The sequence below is a fragment of the Hylobates moloch genome, unplaced genomic scaffold (genome assembly GCF_009828535.3).
Source record: "Hylobates moloch isolate HMO894 unplaced genomic scaffold, HMol_V3 SCAFFOLD_10, whole genome shotgun sequence".
Lineage (NCBI taxonomy): Eukaryota > Metazoa > Chordata > Mammalia > Primates > Hylobatidae > Hylobates > Hylobates moloch.
This window is the reverse complement of record NW_026652285.1, coordinates 97,194,308-97,212,178: the sequence shown is the minus strand read 5'-3', so window position 1 is coordinate 97,212,178 and position 17,871 is coordinate 97,194,308. Positions and strand designations below refer to the sequence as shown.

The 17,871-nt window shown below is 40.9% G+C and overlaps 1 protein-coding gene across 3 annotated transcripts in view; it reads left to right on the top strand.

Annotated features, from left to right (window-relative positions):
* The window catches only part of SCAI (suppressor of cancer cell invasion), a 186,685-nt gene that overhangs the window by 68,520 nt on the left and 100,294 nt on the right, over positions 1–17,871 (top strand). For 2 of the 3 annotated variants that reach the window (XM_032165115.2, XM_032165114.2), the window contains exon 3: positions 9,791–9,859. The exons of the other annotated variant lie outside the window; for it this stretch is intronic. In XM_032165115.2, coding sequence (XP_032021006.1) covers positions 9,791–9,859 — 69 coding nt within the window. The remainder of the gene's footprint in view (positions 1–9,790; positions 9,860–17,871) is intronic. 3 annotated transcript variants of the gene reach the window in all.

The following is a 17,871-nucleotide window of genomic DNA, read 5'->3' as shown; positions in this document are numbered from 1 at the left end:
TGTTCTGCTTAGTACAGATTAACCCAACATTTGATGACTAACAGCCTTCTGTCAGAGTATGCTGAGATGTTGCTCGAGTGTCCCGTAATGATTTTCATTTTGTTTGTATTTGTACTACATACACAGACTTTTGGCCACTGTTGCTCGCATCTTTGTATATGATCGATCAACAAGGAAATGTCTGTTGGCCGGGTGTGGTGGCTCACACCTGTAATCCCAGCACTTTGGGAGGCCGATGAGAGTGGATCGCTTGAGGTCAGGAGTTCGAGACCAGGCTGGCCAACATGGTGAAACCTCATCTCTACTAAAAATACAACAAGGCCAGGCATGGTGGCTCATGCCTATAATCCCAGCACTTTGGGAGGCCAAGGCGGTTGGAAAACTTGAGGTCAGGAGTTCAAGACCAGCCTGGTCAACATGGTGAAACTCTGTCTCTACTAAAAATACAAAATTAGTCGGGCATGGTGGCACATGCCTGTAATCCCAGCTACTTGGGAGGCTAAGGCAGGAGAATCACTTGAACCTGGAGGCGGAGGTTGTTGTGAGCGGAGATCATGCCACTGCACTCCAGCCTGGGCAACAGGAGCGAAACTGCAACTCAAAAAAAAAAAAAAAAAAAATTAGCTGGGCGTGGTGGTGCATGCCAGTAATCCTAGCTACATGGGAGCCTGAGGCAGGAGAATTGCTTGAACCTGGGAGCAGAGGTTGCAGTGAGCCGGGAGATCATGCCACTCACAGAGTAAGTGAGAAGCCGTCTCAAAAAAAAAAAAAAAGAATGAAACATCTATGTGGCCTGCACTTCTTTACAGACTAAATAGAAATATAGACCTAATAGCTTGTTGATTGGTGATTGAGGCTTTTGCCTACATATGTTGTTTCCTCTTGAGTTTTGGTGTTATAAATAAATAAATGGTGATTTAAATGAAACTACATTGTATTTTCTGCCTCTGTGAGTTCTCTACTGGAGACAGTTTGAATGAATTGTTAGGAGTAGGCGGCTTTGAGTCATGCTTCCTTACATCTGTCTCCAGATTCATATTTTGGATGCTTTCTTTCATTTTGTATATTTTTGTATTTCCTGCCCCATTAGCTTCATAAATAGTCATTCCATGCATCTTGTTTGTATGTATTGTTTTTAGATAACCAACTAACTGGACCTTAGTTTTTCATCTTTTATTTTTTTTGAGATGGAGTTTCACTCTTGTTGCCCAGACTGAAGTGCAGTGGTGTGATTCTGCAACCTCCGCCTCCTGGGTTCAAGCAATTCTCTTGCCTCAGCCGCCCGAGTGGCTGGGATTACAGGCATGCGCCACCATGCCTGGCTAATTTTGTATTTTTAGTAGAAACGGGGTTTCACCATGTTGGTCAGGCTGGTCTCAAACTCCTGACTTCGGGTGATCCGCCCACCTCGGCCTCCCAGAGTGTTGGGATTACAGGCATGAGCCACCGTCTCTGGCCAGTTTTTCATATTAATAATATAAGGGTTTAGATTTTATTGGATTTGTATTTAAATTAGATCAAGTTTGGATTTGGGAACCAGCATAACTGCAAGCCTGGATATCCTTAGGAGATTCTATCTGTTCTTTGCCACTGAGAGAAGTAGTAACTATTCTGAAAATAAGGCAGAATGAGGCCAGGCTCATGCCTGTAATCCCAACACTTTGGGAGGCTGAGGTGGGCAGATCACTTGAGGTCAGGAGTTTAAGACCAACTTGGCCAACATGGTGAAACCCCCATCTCTACTAAAAATACAATAATTAGCCGGGCATGGTGGTGCACGCCTGTAATCCCAGCTACTCAGGAGGCTGAGGCAGGAGAATCCCTTGAACCTGGGAGGTGGGGGTTGTAGTGAGCCAAGATTGTGCTGCTGCACTCCAACCTGAGTGATAGAGCGAGACTTTTATCTTTTTTTTTTTTTTGGTATGGAGTCTCGCTCTGTCACCCAGGCTGGAGTGCGGTGGCGCAATCTTGGCTCGCTGCAACCTCTGCTTGTTGGGTTCAAGCAATTTTCCTGCCTCAGCCTCCTGAGTAGCTGGGACTACAGGCGCGTGCCACCACACTCAGCTAATTTTTTGTATTTTTAGTAGGGACCGGGTTTCACCGTGTTAGCCAGGACGGTCTCGATCTCTTGACCTCATGATCTGCCCACCTTGGCCTCCCAAAGTGCTGGGATTACAGGCATGAAGGCATGAGCCACCACGCCTGGCAACTCTCTCTTAAAAAAAAAAAAAGGAGAACAAGAGTGCTTAAGGAAATTGAGAGCATCTGGAAGAATGGGAAGAATAGAAGCCTGCAGTCTGTGAGTGAAATGTGAGGGTATTTGACTAACCATACAGGGAAAAAAACCTTTCAGAGTGATTAAATCCTGTACTCTTCATTTTATTTACACATTTATTTTATTTTTATTTTTGTTTCTTTTTTATCTTTACATTACATTTATTTTGAAAGTGCCCTTGTATAAGTGTCTTTTTGCTGCATAAACAGAGTCATAGGATAGACATTGCTCCAAAGAAGATATACAAATGGCCAATAAGCAGGTGAAAAGATGCTCAACATCACTTGTCATTAGAGAAATGCAAATAAAAACTACACTAATTCATATGGCTGCTATCAAGAAGGTATGATAGTAATAAATAGAAAATAACAAGTGTTGAGAAACATGGAGAAGTTGGAGCTCTTGTGCATTGTTGGTGGGACTATGAAATGATACAGCCACTGTGGAAAACAATATGGCAGTTCCTCAAAAAATTAAAAATAGAATCCTCATATGATCCAGCAATTCTACTTCTAGGTTTATATCCAAAATAATTGAGAGCAGGTTCTTTATGAGATATTTGTATACCCATGTTCATAGCAGCATTATTCATAGTAGTTATAACATGGCAGCAACCTATGTGTCCATCAATGGATGAATGGAGAAGCAAAATATGGTATATAAAAACAAGGGCGTATGATTCAGCCTTAAAAAGGAAGGAAATACTGATATATGCTACACCATGCACCATGGATAGATCATGAGGACATAATGCCAAGTGAAATAAGCTAGACACAAAAAGACAAATACTGTATGATTCCACTTACATGATATTCTTAGAGTGGTCAAACCTATCGACAGAAAGTAGATTGGTGGCTGCCAGGGGCTAGGAGGAGGGGAAAATGGGGAGTTATTATGTAATGGGTATAGAATTTCAGTTTTACAAGATGAAAATGGAGATGGATGGTGGTGATGGCTATATAACACTATGGATGTATTCAATACCACTGAACTGTACACTTAGAAATGGTTAAGATGGTAAATATGTATATTTTACCACAATAAAAAAATAAGTCATAGGAATAAATTTTTAAAAGGTATTTTCTGCATTTTTCAATTTTTTCTGTTTTATTTCATTTATACTCAGTTATTAAATACTGTTTGCTTCATTGTTATTTTTGTACATTGGAGAAGAAATTTTTAATGTAACTATATCTTTTCTCAGTAATAAGAATCTTAGTATCTCACACCTGTAATCCCAGCACTTTGGGAGGCCAAGGCGGGTGGATCACGAGGTCAGGAGATCGAGACCATCCTGGCCAACATGGATTCAACATAGAAACCCCACCTCTACTAAAAATACAAAAGTTAGCTGGGCATGGTGGTGCCTGCCTGTAGTCCCAGCTACTCGGGAGGCTGAGGCAGGAGAATCGCTTGAACCCAGGAGGCAGAGGTTGCAGTGAGCTGAGATTGCGCCACTGCACTGCAGCCTGGTGACAGAGCAAGACTTTGTCTCAAAAAATAAATAAATAAATAAATAAATAAAGAATCTCTACTATCCCCTGTCCCTTGCCCTCTTTAGTTTTCCGTTCTGCACTGGCCTTGAAACAAATGCATGCAGATCTGTATGCCTTAAGCAGTGAAAGTAATATATTCTTTTGCCCTGAACACCTCATGCTAATCAGAACTTAGTTTCCTCAATAAGTATCGACTAATTATACCAGTGTGCACTAGAGAAAATGCAGAATACAGCAAGCGGAGCCAACATTTACTCTGATTAACCAACACTCCTTTTGCTCTGTGTATGAAGCAATTGTGTGTTCTCTTTTTTTCCTGCCTTTTTTTCGCTTTCACTGCAGTGCTTTCTTCTAGGTTGTGCTGTGTCTCAGTTGAATGAGTACTGGAATTTGTGTAGTTGTGTGTGTTAGATAAACATCTCTCGTTTTCTATATTTGACAGGCAAAACGATGTTTTTATAGTCTTGTGGGCAATATTTTACAAATGGCCTTCTGGCTGTGTATCACTGCTGCTCCATGCCAAAACTCCTTTGGCTTCCTTTTCTTAAACTCTCTGCCCTCATGGTATTATTCAGTTTCTTTATACATTGATCAACAAGAAGTTTGGTACCTATGCATTTCTCTTTTCATTATTATTATAGCATGTAACTTTTTTTCTTTGAATTAGAGTCTCATTCTGTCACCCAGGCTGTAGTGCAGTGGTATAGTCATGTTCACTGGGGCCTAGAACTCCTGGGCTCAAGCGATCCTTCCACCTCAGCCTCCTAATAGCTAGGACTATAGGCACACAACACCATACCAGACTAATTAAAAAAAAAAAAAATTATAGAGATAGAGTCTTGTGATAGTGTGTTAGTCCGTTTTCACACGGCTAATAAAGACACACCTGAGACTGGGTGACATAAAGGAAAAGAAGTTTAATGGACTCACACCTCCATGTAGCTAGGAGGCCTCCCAATCATGGTGGAAGGTGAAAAGCACATCTTATGTGGCGGCAGACAAGAGAGAAAATGAGAACCAAGCGAAAGGGGTTTCCTCTTATAAAACCATCGGATCTTGTGAGACTTGTTCACTACCATGAGAACAGTATAGGGGAAACCGCCCCCATGATTCAATTATCTCCCCACCAGGTCCCTCCCACAACACATGGGAATTATGGGAGCTACAATTCAAGATGTGATTTGGGTAGGGACACAGCCAAACCATATCAGATATTGCCCAAGCTAGTCTTGAACTCTTGGCCTCAAGTGATCTTCGTACCTTGGGATTACAGGCATGAGATTACAGGCGTGAGCCACCATGCCTGGCCTTGTAATTTAACTTCAGTAACATGTTGGAATAAGACAAAAAGATTGTTTTGGCCTGGTGTGGTGGCTCATTCTTGTAATCCCAGCACTTTGGGAGGTCGAGGTAGGTGGATCACTTGAGGTCAGGAGTGTTAGACCAGCCTGGCCAACATGGTGAAACCCTGTCTCTACTAAAAATACAAAAACTAGTTGGGTTTGGTGGCAGGTGCCTGTAATCCCAGCTACTCGGAGGCTGAGGCAGGAGAACTGCTTGAATCCCGGAGGTGGAGCTTGCTGTGAGCTGAGATTGCACCGCTGCACTCAAGCCTGGGCAACAGGGCGAGACTATGTCTCCAAAAAAAAAAAAAAAAAGATTGTTTTTAGAAAATAATTTGTGTATAATTCATGATAATTTTATGCTATCCTTGATACATGAAGATGCTTCACAATGTGGTAAGGACCAGCTTTTAGAGCTCTGTCATTTGTTCCCATTATAGGAATGCCATCTGTACCAAGTGGTAGCTATTCTGTTTATACTGAATATGGCAAAACCATCATCATCACCCCTCACATATACACACATATTCAACACTTTCTGTACTTGGTATTTTTCAATTTGTGCTGTTTCGGAGTATATTTGCAACAGTTTTGAAACTAACAATTTCATGGTATAGTGTAATTTATAGCACAGTTTCATATCTGTTAGTTCATTTTATTGTCCAACAACTTTAAGAGCTAGGTATTATTAATATTCTATTTTTACAGCTGGGATATGTGATAGTATTTTATGCTCATGCTTAATTATACAGCCATTCCATCTCTTTTTATGTTTTTTAAAAATATGAGCTCATGGCCGGGCACAGTGGCTCACGCCTGTAACCGCAGCACTTTGGGAGACCGAGGTGGGCAGATCACCTGAGGTCAGGAGTTCGAGACTAGCCTGGCCAACATGGCGAAACCACATCTCTACTAAAAGTACAAAAATCAGCCGGGTGTGGTGGCCGGCGCCTGTAATCCCAGCTACTCAGGAGGCTAAGGCAGGAGAATTGCTTGAACCTGGGAGGCGGAGGTTGCAGTGAGCTGAGATCACACAACTGCACTCCAGCCTTGGTGACAAGAGCGAGACTCCGTCTCAAAAAAAAAAAAAAAAAGGCCGGGTGCAGTGGCTGACGCCTGTAATCCCAGCACTTCGGGAGGCTGAGGCGGGCAGATCACAAGGTCAGGAGATCGAGACCATCCTGCCTGACATGGTGAAACCCCGTCTCTACTAAAAATACAAAAAAATTAGCCAGGCGTGGTGGCGTGTGCCTGTAGTCCCAGCTACTCGGGAGGCTGAGGCAGGAGAATGGCGTGAACCTGGGAGGTGGAACTTGCAGTGAGCCAAGATCACGCCACTGGACTCCAGCCTGGGTGACAGAGCAAGACTTCGTCTCAAAAAAAAAAAAAAAATCTGAGTTCATAACAAAATGATCCCTTTCTTAGCATGTGATTTCCATAAATGCTCTCCTTTCTTTGTCAGAATAAATCTTTTTGTTTTTTAATTTTTTTTTTTTCTTGAGATGGAGTCTTGCTCTGTCTCCCAGGCTGGAGTGCAGTGGCATGATCTTGGCTCACTGCAACCTCTGCCTCTTGGGTTAAAGTGATTCTCCTGCCTCAGCCTCCCGAGTAGCTGGGGTTACAGGCGCGTGCTACCACGCCTGGCTAATTTTTTGTATTTTTAGTAGAGACAGCAGTTTCACCATGTTGACCAGGTTGGTCTTGAACTCCTGACCACAAGTTTTCCAACCGCCTTGGACTCCCAAAGTGCTGGGATTATAGGCGTGAGCCCCGCGCCTGGTCAAATTTTTTGTTATATTTTTATTTTCTTTCCTATGTACTTCCTTTCTTTTCTCTGCCTGTTTACCTTTTCAGTCTGATCGCAGAGTTGTTCCTTATGTTTTTGAAACATCACTAAATGCAGAATAATAGTGATGGTGATATTATATATTATGTAGTGTTTTCAAACTGATTTTACAGCTGAAATCTTATTTTTATCTTCACAACAGGTATCTGAGGTAAGCAAGCCAAGTGTAAATTTATTTTTAATTTTTTTATAAAAAAATGTTACAGAATAATCGAGATGGGGTTTTGCCATGTTATTCAGGCTGGTCTTGAACTCCTGGCTTCAAGCAGTCTGTCTGTCTTGGGTTCCCAAAGTTCTGGGATTAGAGGCATAAGCCACCATGCTCAGCCTCTTTGTTTTTTGTTTTATTTTGTGTTTTTTTGTTGTTGTTGTTATTGTTGTTCAGACAGGATCTGACTCCGTCACTCAGGTTGGAGTGTGGTGGCTCAATCAGCTCACTGTAACCTCAAACTCCTGGGCTGAAGGGATCCTCCTGCCTCAGCTTCCCGAGTAGCTGGGACTACAGGTGCATGCCATCATGCCTGGCTAATTTTTAAATGTTTGTGAGATGGGGTCTTGCTTTGTTGCCCAGGTTGGTCTTGAACATCTAGCCTCAAGCGATCCTCCTGCCTTGGCCTCCCAAAGTGCTGGGATTACAGGTGTGAGCCACCATGCCTGTCTTGTAAATTTCTTGTTTTGCTGGATTAAAAACTTGCAATCAAAGTGTTAACTAAAGTTATTTTTGGTTAAAATCACACAACTAGTAATTGTTAGCAACAGAAATACTCGGGCTTTTGTGCTGTATCAGGGCCCTTTTCACTGCCATTATGACTCCACTTTATGCATACTGGTATAATGTAATGCAGACTTAACATTGTTTTCTCTCAAGATTTCTTTCAGACTTTCATATTACCAACTACTTACTCAGAATTCAATCCAGAGAGGCAGTTTTTCTTGTTGCTTTGTCACAAACTTCCTATAAAAAGTAATTATCAACAAGGCAGTTCAATAATTTGCCAAATTTTCTTTACTCAGCAAAACACGTCTTTGAGCAGTTGTCCCTGCTCGTTGTTGTTTTGCTTGTTTGCCCATTTTGTAATCTGTGTGAGGACTCTATCGATGTATTATGTATCTATGTATTAGTTTCCCAGGCCTGCTGTAACAAATGAAAGGGTATTGAACTTCATTAGTTGTCAGAGAAATGTAAATTAAGACCAAAATGAGAAATGACAAGCTAGGTGGCTTAAAACAACAGAAATTTATGCTTTCATAGTTCAGGAGGCCAGAATCCAAAATTAAGTGGTTGCAGAATTGGTTCCTTCTTAGCGACTCAGAAGGGAAATCTGTTCCAGGCCTCTCTCCCGGCTTCTGATGGTTGCCAGCAATCCTTGGCGTTCCTTGGCTTGCAGCTGTGTGATTTTGATCTCTGCCTCCGTCTTCACGTGGCTGCCTTCCCTCTTGTCTGTCTTCACGTGGCACTCTCCCTTCCCTGTGTGTCTGTCTGTGTGTCTCCTCTGCTCTTTAAGGACAGCAGTCACATTGTGTTCAGGGCCCACTCTACTCCAGCATGACGTCATCTTAACTTAGGCCTTAATTACATCTGCAAAACACCTCTTTCCAAAGAAGGTCCTGTCCCGTTCACAGGTACCCGAAGTTAGGACTTCAACATATCTTTTAAGGGGGACACAGTTTAACCCATTAAAATATATGTTCTTTTTCCTTTGTCTTTACTTCTATTCTTGTGATATGTTTACCCATGTGCTTCCCACAAGTGTCTGTTGAATTGATCTTGTTTATAGATTTCCAATCTCCCCATATAATTTATATATACAGTCGTGTTGCTTAACAACAGGGATATGTTCTGAGAAATGTGTCATGAGGCAATTTTGTTGTGCAAATATCATAGAGTGTACTTAACACAAACTAGATGGTATAGCCTTCCTACATACCTAGGCTTCATAGTATAGCCCGTTGCTCCTGGGCTGCAAACCCGTACAGCATGGTACTGTACTGAATACTGTTAGCAATTATACAATGTTAAGTACTTGTATATCCAAACATATCTAAACATAGAAACGGTGCAGTAAAAACACAATGTAAGAGATTAAAAAATGGTTCCAAGCACAGCTGCATCTTTAAAAAAAATAAATAGGCTGGGTGCAGTGGCTCGCGCCTGTAATTCCAGCACTTTGGGAGGCCGAGGCAGGCAGATCACGAGGTCAGGAGATTGAGACCATCCTGGCTAACACGGTGAAACCCCGTCTCTACTAAAAATACAAAAAATTAGCCGGGCGTGGTGGCGGGCGCCTATAGTCCCAGCTACTCCAGAGGCTGAGGCAGGAAAATGGTGTGAACTCGGGAGGCGGAGTTTGCAGTGAGCCAAGATCGGGCCACTGCACTCCAGCCTGGGAGATAGAGCGAGTCTCTGTCTCAAAAAAAAATAAAAAATAAAAAATAAATAAATAAAATAAAAAATGGTATACCTATCAGGGCACTTACCATGAATGGAGCCTGCAGGACTGGAAGTTGCTCTGGGTGAGTCAGTGAGCAAGTGGTGAGTGAATGTGAAGGCCCTAGGACATGACCATACACTTCTGTAGATTTTATAATCACTGTACACTTAGGCTACACTAAATTGATGTAAAAATTTTTTCTTTGTTCTTGGGAATATAGAAATATACTTAACCTTTATATGTGTTGACCTTTTATCCAGAAACTTTGCTAAACTCACTGGTTAATTCTGATAATTACATATAGATTCTTTTGAAATTTCTATGGAAATGTTCATGTTATGTACAAATAATAACAGCTTACATCTTTTTTGTTTTCTTTTTTTCTTTATTCAATACAGTATCAGAGGTTCTGGTGATAGCAGTCATTCACAATCTCAAGGGGAAAGATATCAGCATTTCACTGAAAAGTATGATTTTTCCTATAGTTTTAAAATACATATCCTTTATAAAATTAATGAAGCTGCCTTTCTGTTCCTAGTTTGCTGAGTTGGTTTTTTTTTCTTAATTGTGAGCCAATGTTAAATTTTACCAAATGTGAGTTGTGCATCTGTTGAGCAATTGTAGTATGATTTTTGTCCTTCATTCTACTTGTGTGATAAATTACAGTAATTGATTTTCAAATATCAAACCAACTTTACATTCCTAAAATAAGTCCAATTTTGTCATGTCCTTTTTATATATTGCTGAATTGGACTTGCTAACATTTGGCTTAGTATATTTGCATCTATACTCATTAGTGAGAATGGCCTGTAATTTTGCTTTCTTATAATATCCCTGTTAGGGTTTGGTATCAAAATTATGTTGGCATCATAAAATGAGCTGAGGAATGTTCCTTCTTCTCTATTCTGTAAGAGTTTATGTAAGATTGCCTCTTTTTCTTTTGTCTTCTTTAGATGTTTTTTATAAATTTGCCAGTGAAACCACCTGGGTGTGGAGTTTTCATTGTAGGTAGGCTTTCAATTAGGCTGTCAATTTTTTAGTAGATCTAGAACTCTTCAAAATTTCTTTCTGTATCAGGTTTAGCAATAAGTGTTTTTCTCAGTGTTTGTCTATTTTACTTAAATGTTCACGTTGATGGCATTAAGTTATTATAATATTCCTTTCGTGATCTTTTTGTTTTCAGCAGTGATATTCCTTTTTTTCATTCTTTTTTTTTTTTTTTTTTGAGACGGAGTCTCGCTCTTTCACCCAGGCTGGAGTGCAGTGGCGTGATCTCGGCTCACTGCAAGCTCTGCCCCCCAGGTTCACGCCATTCTCCTGCCTCAGCCTCCCGCGTAGCTGGGACTACAGGCGCCCGCCACCTCGCCCGGCTAATTTTTTGTACTTTTAGTAGAGACGGGGTTTCACCGTGTTAGCCAGGATGGTCTCGATCTCCTGACCTCGTGATCCACCCGCCTCGGCCTCCCAAAGTGCTGGGATTACAGGCTTGAGCCACCGCGCCCGGCCTTTCATTCTTGATATTAGTTATTCTCTGTTGTTGTTTTTTTTTCCCCTGTGAGTCATTCTTGCCAGGGTTTTATTAGTCTTTTTAAAGAACTAACTTTATTTTGTTGACTTTGTTGTGTTTCTTATTTAATTAATTTCATCTGTGTAAATTTATTGCCCTCTATTTTCTTTGGGTTTAATTTGCTCTTATTGGCTGTTCATTTCCTAACCTCTTTTTAAATGTATCTGTTTAAAGGCCAGCCATTTCTCTCTAAGCATAGAATTATCTGTATGTATAAGCTTTAATTTTCATTGTGAATCAGTTCAGAATGTTTTCTACTTTTCATTATGATGTTTTTTGACCCGTGAATTATTTACATGGATATTTCTTAATTTCCAAACATGGGAATTTTTTTTTTTTTTTTGAGATGGACTTCCACTCTGTCACCCAGGCTAGAGTGCAGTGGCACGATCTTGGCTCACTGCAACCTCCGCCTCCTGGTTTCAAGTGATTTTCCTGCCTCAGCCTCCCGAGTAGCTGGGATTACAGGCACCCACCACCATGCCCAGCTAGTTTTTGTATTTGTAGTAGAGACGGGATTTCACTATGTTGGCCAGTCTGGTCTCGAACTCCTGACCCCAGGTGATCTGCCCACCTCAGCCTCCCAAAGTGCTGAGATTACAGGTGTGAGCCACTGTGCCCAGCTGAGAATTTTTTTAGTAATATTTTGGCTATTGATTTCTCACTTACTTGCAGTGTGGTCAGAAGGCATACTGTAATTTTAATTATTTGTGACAGTAGGGACTTGATTTATATCTAGCATAGAATTAGTATTTAATTTACTTATTTATTTGAGATGGAGTATGAGAATTAGTGTTAATTAATTTATTTATTTGAACCACGGCACCCATCTAGAATTGGTCTTTATGATTGCTCCATGGGTATGTATATAAAAAAAGACATATTCTGCAGTTTGTAGATGTGTGGTTTTCTGTATTTCAGTTAGGTCGACTTTATTAATGGGGATTTTAAAAATTCTACTATCGTTAATCTTTTTTTATGATTCTTTTGTTAGTTACTGAGGGATATGTTCTAAAATTTCCCATTATGATTGTGGATTTGTCTGATTTGTTTAGTTTTATCCATTTTTGTTTATATATTTTGAGGCTATGTTATTAGGTGCATATGATTTTTAGAAATATATTGAATTGGCTGGGCGCGGTGGCTCACGCCTGTAATCCCAGCACTTTGGGAGACCAAGGCAGGGGGATCACCTGAGGTCTGGAGTTCAAGACCAGCCTGGCCAATATGGTGAAACCACATCTCTACTAAAAATACAAAACTTGGCTGGGCATGGTGGTGCATGCCTGTAATCCCAGCTACTTGGGAGGCTGAGGCAGGAGAATCACTTGAACCTGGGAGATGGAGGTTGTAGTGAGCTGAGATCCCGCCATTGCACTTCAGCCTGGGTGATAAGAGTGAAACTCTGTCTCAAAAAAAAAAAAAGATAAAAGGGATATATTGAATTGAACACTTTGTCACTAGGGAATATTCTTCTCATCTGTATTGATTTTTTTGTGGGGGGGACTTAAAGTCAGTGTTGCCTGATAATAGCATAGCTACACTTCTTCCCTTTTGGTTGATGTTTCAAGGTATGTATTTTCCATACTTTGACTTTCAACCTTTTTCAATCTTTTACTCATGTATCAGTTTTTTTTCTTAAATCCAATCTAATGGACTTCATCATTAAATTTTATTACTTAGTTCATTAAAATATATTGTAGCTACTGATATATTGTGTTTTAATTTTACTGTTATATTCTTTGCCTTCCATTTGTGCTGTCTTTTCTATATTCATTCTCTTTTTTTTTTTTCCTCCTTTGAGATTGATTCTCATTCTGTCACCCAGGCTAGAGTGCAGTGGTGCGATCTTGACTCACTGCAATCTTCACCTCCTGAGTGGCTGGGATTACAGGTGTGTGCCACCATGCCTTTCTAATTTTTGTATTTTTAATAGAGATGGGGTTTTGCCATGTTGGCCAGGCTGGTCTCGAACTCCTGATCTCAAGTGATCCGCCCACGTCAGCCTCCCAAAGTGCTGGGATTACAGGCGTGAGCTACCGCTCCGGGCCCAATCTTCCGTTTTTTTGGGGAGTGGGGGGTTATAATTAAAACCATTCTATTGTTTGACTTCATTAGTACTTATACAGTGTTTTACTTTTTTTTTTTTTTTTTTCCCCGAGACGGAGTCTCACTCTCACACCAGGCTGGAGTGCAGTGGTGCGATCTGGACTCACTGCAACCTCCTACTCCCTGGTTCAAGTGATTCTCTTGCCTCAGCCTCCCGAGTAGCTGGGATTACAGGCACGCGCCACCATGCCCAGCTAATTTTTGTATTTTTAGTAGAGACAGCGTTTCAACATGTTGGCCAGGCTGGTCTTGATCTCCTGACCTCATGACCCACCTGTCTCAGCCTCCCAAAGTTCTGGGATTACAGGCATGAGCCACCGTGCCTGGCCTTTGTTTTGGTTTTTCTTTCTTTCTTTGTTTTTTTTCAATTTTGGCTCACTGCAACCCCCGCCTCCCAGATTCAAGCAATTCTCCTGCCTCAGCCTCCTGAGTAGCTGGGATTACAGGCATGTGCCACCACACCCGGCTAATTTTTGTATTTTTAGTAGAGATGGGGTTTCACCATGTTGGTCAGGCTGGTCTCGAACTCCTTTGACCTCGTGATCCGCCCACCTTGGCCTCCCAAAGTGCTGAGATTATGGGCATGAGCCACTGTGCCCAGCCTGCTTTTTTTTTTTTAAGATTTTAATATAGAGACTAGGCTGGGCACAGTGGCCCATGCCTGTAAATCTAGCACTTTGGGAGGCTGAGGCAGGAGGATTACTTGAGTCCATGAGTTTGAGACCAACTGGGCAACATGGGGAGATCATGTCTCTACTAAAAAATACAAAAAATTAGCCGAGCATGGTGGTGCACCTGGAGACACAGCTACTCAAGAGGTTGAGATGGGAGGATGGCTTGAGCCTGGGAAGCGGAGGTTGCAGTGAGCCATGATCAGGCCACTGCACACCAGCCTGGGCAACATAGTGAGACTCTGTCTCCAAAAAAAAAAAAAAAAATCTAGAGATTAAGGCATGCTTTCCTGACTTAAAATTTAGTATAAATTATTATTTTTGTCACTTTTAGAATAATGCAAGGACCTCAGCACACTTTAACTCCATTTATTCCCCTTTCAATTAATAGACTAACTTTTTTTCCATTCTTCTGTAAAACGCATGCATATCTTCGTGTTATAATGTCAATATTTGCTTATATTTACCCATACATTTCCTTTACCCTTGCTGTATATTTTTTTCCTATATCTCTAAGTTTCTTTTTTTGATTATTTTCCTTTTGCTTAAAGGACACTCTTCTTTTCCTTTTGTTCTGCTGGTGATGAATTCCATATATATTTTTTTCTTTTCTTTTCTTTGTTTCATTTCTTTGATTTTGAGCTGGGTCTTGCTCTGTTGCCTCCAGTGGTGTGCGGTGACACTGTTGTAGCTCACTGCTACCTCAAACCCCTGTGCTCAAGCAGTCCTCCCACATCAGTCTCCTGAGTAGCTGGGACCACAGGTATGTGCTACCTACCATGCTTGGCTAGCTTTTTTATTTTTTTGTAGAGTCAGGGTTTCACTGTGTTGTCCAGGCTGATCTCTTAACTTCTGGACTCAAGTGATCTGCCCTCCTCAGCCTTCCAATTGTTGGGATTACAGGCGTGAGCCACCGGGCTCAGCCTTGAACAATATTTTTTTAAGTTTAGGTTTTATATTACTTTGTCCAAAACTATTACCATAATCCATTTCAATTCATAAGACTGAAATAAATACTCGAGGTATTTGAAGTTCTGTTGGAGGTTTAGTTGAAGAGCAAGAATAAATGTAACATGGGTTTAGCCCTTAAGGCCTTTTTTTTTTTTTTTTTTTTTTGTGAGACGGAGTCTCGCTGTATCGCCCAGGCTGGAGTGCAGTCGCGCAATCTCTGCTCATTACAAGCTCCGCCTCCTGAGTTCATGCCATTTTCCTGCCTCAGCTTCCAGAGTAGCTGGGACTACAGGTGCCCGCCACAACGCCCAGCTAATTTTTTGTGTTTTTAGTAGAGACGGGGTTTCATCATGTTAGCCAGGATGGTCTCAATCTCCTGACCTCATGATCTGCCCACCTTGGCCTCCCAAAGTGCTGGGATTACAGGCGTGAGCCACCGTGCCCATCCAAGGACTTTATAATCTGGTATGACATGAGGCACAGGTTTCTGTAATATTAGAGTAGAATGTGATAAGTAGCAGCTACAAGAAAGAGTGGTATATTTATGAAATGCTTGAATAGGAATACTGAGAAAGTCATGAAACACAAACTATTTGTCTTTTGCAACCTAGCTGTATTAGTCCATTTTCATGCTACTCATAAAGACATACCTGAGACTGGGAAGGAAAAGAGGTTTAATTGGACTTATAGGTCCACGTGGCTGGGGAGGCCTCAGAATCATGATAGGAGGCGAAAGATGCTTCTTGCATGGCAGTGGCAAGAGAAAATGAGGAGGAAGCAAAAGCGGACACCCCTGATAAAACCATCAGATCTCATGATACTTATTCACTATCATGAGAATAACATGGGAAAGATGGCCCCATGATTCAGTTACCTCCCCCTGCTTCCCTCCCACAACACATGGGAATTCTGGGATTTACAATTCAAGTTGAAATTTGGGTGGGCCAAACCATATCACTAGCATACTGAAAGATTTAAAAATATATATGATGATCTTTTTAGTTATATATTCAGAATACCTGGCTGTTTGCAAGACAGTTGGAACTACTTTGAAGAAATATGCCACTCTGAAGATGTCTGCTGAGAATTATCTCCGCAAACAATGCTGTTGCTAGGATTACATATTAATGCCATCTTTATGTTGCCGTATGTCTTTATCAGTTTTCTTTCACTATCTGCCATGCCTTTTTTTTTTTTTTCCATACTAAGCCTTCTAAACCTGGCATATTTTACACTTATACCTCACATTTACAGCACATCTCAATTCAGAGTAGCCATGTTTCAAGTGCCAAATAGTGACAAATGGCTAATGACTACACTTTTGGACAATGTGTGTCTAGATGGTGAGATAGACTTTTCAAAAAACAAATAATTGTTATATTTGTTTAACTCTTTGTGAAGTAACTGAAGAAGCCCCTACTGACTTGATTAGAAGTAGGTGCCAGGGAGAGATTTAGATTTTCAAGGAAAGTTTTACTGAAAAGTTGTCATTTGAATGCTGTCTTCAACTATGAATATAAATTTGGTAGGTGTACAAAATAGGCCAGGGGAATAGCATGTAAATCATGATGCTGTGTAAGAGCAGGATTTGTTCAGAGGCTTTCAAGTATTTCATTGTGGTGGGAGAATAGGTATGTGTGTGCTAGTGGAAGGTGAGACTGGAAAGATAGATTTTGAAGAATGTCAGATGCTAGTGATTCTTCACCAGTTCTAGCGTTATGAGTAATTTACCAGTAATGACAGTTAACCTCAGGATAAATTTTCTGAAGTGTAATTGATAGATCTAATAGAATGACCATTTAATGTCCCCTCATACATTCAGGGAAACTCATGGGTTTGAACTAATTTACACTGCCTCTAGCAACTATGCTGGTTTCAGTGCATGTTCAATTGCTGTGATTAGTGTAGTTTTAATGTGCTCATTTTGCTGCATTAGGTTTGTATTTTGTTACTGTATTTTACTATGTTTGTATTTTGTTCACCAATTCATCATTGGTAGTTGAACATTTTTCTTATTAACATTGAAATGTACTCCTGTCTAGTCCTCAGACCCCATTCAGGCCTTACCAGTTGTCTCAATAACATCCTTTACAGCAGAAGGATCCAGGGGAGAATCAGGCATTATACCTCAGTTTTCCCTTTTCTTTGAAGGGAAGTACTTGACATTTTTGAAGATTATAGGTTGGTTATTTTGTAGAATGTCCCCCAACTTGGTTTTGTCTGTTTCCTCATGATTAGACTCAGGCTACAGATCTTTGACAGGAACAATACTTCTCATTGCATGGGACTTTGATTTGTCTGATTACTAATGATGTTCACTTTGATCATTTGATCAAGGCAGTGTCTGCTGGGTTTTACTGCTCTGAAGTTACTTTTTCCCTTGGAAGTAATGTGTAGTTTATGGGGGAAGTATTCTGAAACTATCCCATTCACTGCCACACTTTCCATTTATTCACTCATTTATTTATATCTATATTGATTCATGATTTCTTATTTTGTTCAGTAGGTTATAATCCATTGCTATTACTATTGGTATTCATGCTGAAATTACCCTGTTTAGCCAGTGAGATCTCCTTCAAGCTTGATCATATATCTTTTTGACATTCTTTAGCATTCCTTGAGCACTTTCTTGCTTACTACCACAAGATATTTCAGATTCATCCTGTACTTTTTCTACCCCTGTGCTGTAATTAGCGAATTACAATTCTCCAGCGATGTCTGGTTCCTTTTATTGGAGAATGGTATTAGAGGCCAAGAGCTAGGTGCTAGAAATGTTCATACTACTGGGGAGGGAAGATGATCACTGCTCTAAGGCGCTCTCAGTAGATAGAATTACAGAGCTAGGGAGTATGCATCTGTGTGTGCTTATGTAGACACACACACCATGCATGTGTGTCTGTGTCTTTGGAAATCCATTAGTTTACAGTTTATTTTTTTTGAAACAGAGTCTCGCTCTGTTGCCAAGGCTGAAGTACAGTGGCATGATCTCGGCTCACCTCAACCTCCGCCTCTTGGGTTCAAGTGATTCTCCTGCCTCAGCCTCCCAAGTAGCTGGGGACTGCAGGCACACCCCACCATGCTGGGCTAATTTTTGTATTTTTTGGTGGAGATGGGTTTCACTATGTTGCCCATGCTGGTCTCAAACTCCTGACCCCAAATGATCCGCCCACCTCAGCCTCCC